Source organism: Blastomyces dermatitidis (assembly GCF_000003525.1).
Source record: "Blastomyces dermatitidis ER-3 genomic scaffold supercont1.22, whole genome shotgun sequence".
NCBI lineage: Eukaryota > Fungi > Ascomycota > Eurotiomycetes > Onygenales > Ajellomycetaceae > Blastomyces > Blastomyces dermatitidis.
The window spans coordinates 1875-8038 of NW_025544795.1; the positions used below are offsets into that span (position 1 = coordinate 1875).

General features: G+C 30.1%; 1 protein-coding gene across 1 annotated transcript; it reads right to left on the minus strand.

The window, feature by feature from the left end:
- Window positions 1-2979: 2979 nt before the first annotated feature.
- BDCG_18031 (uncharacterized protein) lies at window positions 2980-3210 on the minus strand (the record flags this gene model as incomplete). The annotated part of the gene is made up of 1 exon (XM_045427050.1): window positions 2980-3210. One exon carries the CDS (start codon window positions 3208-3210, stop codon window positions 2980-2982), a length of 231 nt encoding a protein of 76 aa, XP_045282985.1.
- Between the last annotated feature and the right edge of the window lie 2954 nt (window positions 3211-6164).

A 6164-nucleotide genomic window follows, 5' to 3' on the forward strand; every position in this document is an offset into this window, starting at 1 on the left:
GTGATTGCTTATATAATCAGAATTTGATAATGATTATTGATAACACTCATGAAACAACTAAATACATTCTTGTGCAAGTTTATTCTTCACTTTCTCATGAAAACTACACTTCTCTGATATACTGTGATCAGAGGTATTAAACTGTCTGATAATTTCATGTTTTATAATTATGAGTTTCTTGATTGTTTCTCCTTGTAATTGTTCTCAGCAATAGTGATAAATATCTCAACTTGAGTTGAACTTTCACTTCATTCTCATCTCTGTCAATGGAATTATCAGAATATCACATGTCATCAGTGCAACAGTTGAATATGTACTCTCAACAATTTTTCATAACTCTAGAATTGATTTGATGTGTAAATTCATTGAATCATCTTGAAGATAGTGATCAAATTCAGTTTTATAAGTATGTAGTTTTGCCTGATTTTCAGTTGTAATCAATGTATGTAAGTTCTATTTCAAAGTTAGTATTATAGTTCTATGTGATATGAAGTGTTATCAAAGATTGTTACTTACTAGAGAATTGTATTTCACTGTCTTCACATCTTGAACATCTGCTCATTCAAATCTCTGATAGTTGACATTGTAGTAGTCTCAGGCTAATTTGACATATAAGTCTCATTTCTTCTCTGTTCAATCTTGAGAAGTGTAGATGTTAACTTAACAGAAGAGATCTAGTAGAGCTGCTATAGCATAGTACTCTGCAAAAGATTGTTCTGTTTTGCTGTAGTAATATGTCAGTTTATTCCTTACAGTAATAATAGCCTGCACTATAGCATCATCTCAGACTGAATTTCTTTTTGAGTGATTCAACTGCTTCTTAAGATAAGTAAATAAACTGTTATACACTCATCAGGCTGACTGCAGCATTGATGTATGAGTGATTGAGACTGTCTTTATTGTCTTATAAAACTGAAACAGTAAATCAATCACATATTTCAACTGAGTTCACTTCATATCAGAAAGTTTCAATATCTGAATCTTTTCTCAATCAGAGTGTTGCACTCAATGATCAATTATCTGATGCAATTGAAGAGTCTGAACAGTTATCTCATATATTGAACTTCATCATGTTCTAACATTCTGTATCATATTCAGTGATGTGACTGATTTGTTTGTTTATTAAATATTATGAAATCATTGTTATTATTTAGAAGAGATATAAATTGCATTAGCAATGTTTCAAATCTATGATATTTAAATTATTAGTCAATCTATTCAAAATTAACAGTAGTGTTATCAAAAAGCATTACTAAAAAGTAATATTAAAAAGTGTTATTAAAAAATATTATCTTTTACAAAGTGAATACAAAAGTTACTTGAGTAACTACTTTCATCTCATTCTTATCTCAAGAACCAGTCATCTCATTATTCTTTATCTCAATGTTAAGATTCTTTATCAGTGTTTGCATCACAAGTTGAACCACATGAGCAATGCAGAGAATATGACCTTGTTTATCATTTCAGGAATGCAAAGTCAATTTTTACTCCAAGCTCTTCATCATAGTGTAGTTATTCACAGCATTATCAGTTATAATTGTAAGAAGACTGAAACTAATATCTCAATAGTCATTTTTAATCACAGTCATTAATACCTCTATCATATAATCCTCAGTATGACTACTGATCAATGATTCAAATTCAATTAATGTCTCTTAATAAGTTCAGTTCTCATCAATGTAATAACATGTAACTCTCATAAATGCAAGATTATTTGTACTAGTTCATGCATTCACTGTGAGAGACACTTTTCAATGATTCTTCAACTCTGATTCTAGATATTGTATATTGACTTTGTAGTGTGTCTTGAGGTTGAACTGAAGACAGAATCAATATAGAATATGAAGATTTGAATTAAGCATTTGAAGAAGTGTTCAGAATTCGGGGTTTTCAATTGATCAAAGAGAAAGATTCAGAGATATACATATATGAAGTAATTGTTCACAGAAGTTATCAGATAAGAGTTATGAAATCAGAGTACTGATACAGAGTTGTTTTCACATGATTTTCTTCAAATTAGAAAGTTAGTGTTATCAAAAATTGTTATCTGATAGAGCAACTTATCAGCTCAGTAGTAATTTTCTGATTATTTTTCTTTTATTGTCTGTATTCTGATGACTTCAGATGTCAGAAAATTTCTTCAGAGCTATAATCAGTTTATAATAAATGTTTCTGAATGAAGTTGCAGTGATTGTAGCAGAGAGATGACTCTTTCAGTAATCTGCAATACAATCTGTTAATAATTATTTCATAGTTTATCTTGATATTTGTGTTGAGTTTTTCATAAATTTCATGACCTGGAATCAGATGTGAAGAATGAAGTGATTATTTATTATAATTGAAAGAGAGCATTCTGTGTTGAATTATAAACAATATAGACTTTGTGATTCACAGTGATTTCTTGAAGAGTTTGTGAATCTTCAATAGAAGTAAAAGAAGTGAATTCAGAAGATATGATAATAATTTGAGAAAGATGATAATTTATTTTCAATAACTGATCACTGATGTGTGTAAGAAGAATTAATATAAGAGAAAATAATCTTGTTTCTTAGCTTAGTTATAATTTTAGTACTAACTCAGATTGAATATCATTGATGTATAAAAGTAAATAAACAATCTTGATTAATCTCTGTCATATTTCTTGAAATATATTAATATTGTAAAAGAGAGTGTTATTAAATTACATTATCAGATAATATCATTAAAAATATATTAATATTGTGAATATCAATGTTAAAAAAATGTTGATACTTATACATTATAGTGATTTGTGAATCATGATAGTTAAATATATATATATATATATATATTGTTCCTGACTTGATTACAACTTGTACAATAATTTTTAAAAACTTAAAATTAATTTCAATTATTAATAATTATGAACTTATAATTAAACTAACTAATATAAAAAGAAAAAAACTTTTTCTACTCATCATCTTTCTTCTCTTTCTCATTCTTCTTATCATTCTTCACAATTCACTTCTCATTCTTCTTCTTCTTCTTCTTCTTCTCATCTGAGGTGATAATCACCTCAAAATCTCTCTTCACTGCCTTCTCAGAGAAGAGTTCCTGCTGCTCTCTCTCAGCCAGGTCAATCTGTATCTCAAAATCCTGCATTTTCTGATCTGCTGTCTTGAGTTCCATCTCAGCAGTAAGTAGATTGATATGCTCAGAGAGCAGAGCTGTCTTCTCAATATTCTGAATCATGAAGTGTATTCAAGACCTGAATAAGATCTCAATTCTCTTCTCCTCTGTCAGCTTCTGCTAATCAATTAGAGAACAGAAGTATTATCAAAAATTATTATCTCTCAATAAATAAAAAACTTACTAGTTTTGACTTCTTTATCTCTTACTTTAACACTCTTTCAATCTTCTTCTGCTGCTGCTTATTTACAGTAATACTCTTCTTCTCTCTCTCTCTCTTCATCTTGATCTCAAATCATTTTCAGAACTTCTTCTGATCTCACTGCTACTGCATGAGACTCTTCACTATCTTCTTCTTCAATCTCTCACAGGTGGTGTCATCTGCATTATTTCTATACTTAGTTCAGTCTAAATCTATCAGAAGTGTTACTTAAAATTATTATCATTCTACTCTCTTACAGAGTCTCTTCAAGACATTATAACATGTCTTACAATCTGTCTTTTCTCACTTGAACACCTTCTTCTTCTCTCTCTTCAATCTGTGACAGTACTCACGCGCCTTGGTGATCCGCAGGACTGCAGAATATTTGAAAAGAGATGACATAATTAATTTCAATAAGTGTTGAAGAGAGGTGAAGGCAGAAGAGGCGGCCAGAAATAATATAATAATAATGATAATAATGATGATAATGATAGTGATAATAATGATGATAATGATGATAGTGATAGTGATGATGATGATGATGATAATAATGATAATAATGATGATAATGATGATGATAATAAAAGAGAGAGTGTATTGAAATATATTACTGACTTATCAAATATAAAGAGACTCAAAGAAAATATTAACAGCTTTCAGCAATGTATAGAAACAGCTACAGTGTTATATAGCAATATCATCTTCATTCAATACATGCACTGTTGATATTCTTTGTATACAGTTATTATATAATCTGTATCAGAGATACATGCAGAAAACAGATCTTTATTACTAGAACAAATGATTGCAGCAATTCTCTGTTTTCATATTATAAAGATAAGTTATTCTCATTTCTTTCTTCTCTCTTTTCTCTTCTTCAATCAACCACTAATTTCAAGCTGATATGAAAACTATTAAAACACTCTCAGAAACCCTCAAATTGAAGAGTATAGACTAATTAAATTTCAAATACAGAAGAAATCAAATTATCTTCTATAGATTCAATTACTCACCCTCTCTCAAATAAAACAGCAGTTGTGTCCCCCCCCCCTCTCAATCAAATGAAACATGGCCTGTGAAAAGTGAGTACCACGTCAGGCCATAATAACCAACACAGCCCCAGCACGCAGGGCTGCATATACGCAGCATGTGCTGGACTGAGAGACTGCATGGGTTGTAAACTGGCAGCAGCATCTCAGGGAGAGCTGTGTGGTGTGGAAAAGCCGCAACTCTCAGTCATGTGTGCAGAGAATGAATTGCTGCAGTAAGTGTATGTGCATTGAAGTAATGCTTTTTGATAATACTCAGTCTCTGATATGATGAAAATAGAGTCTCTTCATGAGATTCATTTCTATCAGAAGTCAGAGAATCTTATATTCTTCAAGATCATCTTCACATGTCTTGTTCATGAAATTGATGAGAGAAATCATTGATTTCAGCATTCTGCTCTTGATGTCATTCAAGTAGCAGTAGAGTTCACCCTGACCACACTTTTTAAGTGTATGTTTTCTAATTATTCACATTTATATAGATATATACTGATTATTTATTAGATGATGTTAAGACAATGACTCATTGCAGCTGTGTTATTCTCACTGTGAGAAATACATGATTGATAATGAACATTGTAAAGACTCTGAGAAGTGAGTATTTTAAAAATACTACAGCTCTGCAATCTTGATTTTTTTTTGTTTTTATTTTTTATTTTTTTCTTTTTCTTTTCTTTTTTTTTTTTAATTTTTCTTTCTCTTTCTGTTTTTTTCTTTCTCTTCTTTTTTTCTTTCTCTTTTTTTTTTTTTTTTTTTTTTTGTTGTGATTTTTTCTTGTTGTTTTGTTTTTTGTTTTTTTATTATTTTTTGTATTTTACATTTTTTTTTTTAATTAAAATGATATTAATTATAATCTGTGTTCAGAAAAGTAATGATATTTGATAACACTTTCTATTGAATTTTCAACAAATGAGCACTATGTTATAATATTATGTAAGTGAGAAATGATTTCATGATCTCATTTGATGTCATTTTCAATAATGAAATCAGAATGAAAATGTGACTAAGAATTCAAACATATTCTTTATCTGAGACTAGATTTTTATTTGAAAAGTGAATCTGAGATCTTTAATATTTGAAATAACGGGATTTGAAATCAATGTGATGAACACAAACCATGATCAGAAGTAATGCTTTTAGGCAATGTGACAACTGTAAAGTTTAATCCTGGTCTCAGACACGGTCACACGGTCAGTCTAGTCAGAATGATGGAGTTTTCAAAGAATGATGGTTCAATTGAAGCTATAACTGGTTTTTGAACTTCAATATCAGTCATCAACTGAGAAAAGAACTGCTGCTTAATTTCATTTCTAATTCTGAAAATGAGATTTGAGTTTAGCTTGTTTCTTTGCAGAATGTCCTGGTTTGAGACTTTGAGAATAAGTCTTCTATTTCTGGAGATTTGGAAGTTTTTCTCTTTTTGCATTTTCTTTTTCACTTTTCTATGAATAGAGGCATGAGCAGTATTCTTCTCAGTTTTCTCAGGATTTTGAGCAGGTTTTGAGACAGCAGGTTTAGAGACAGCAGGTTTAGAGGCAGCAGATTCAGCTGCTTGAGCATATGTTTTCTTCTGATTCAAAGAAGGAGAAGAAGAAGAAGTAGAAAAGAAAGAAGAGCAAACTGAAGAGTCAGTGATTGTATTAGAAATTTTCAAAGTTTTTTGAACTGTGTTTGAAATTCCAAGTTTGAACTTGATCACTTCCTGTAGTTGTCTACGCCTGAGCATGAAGAATTAACAGAACTTCTTCATTCATCTCACTCAGACA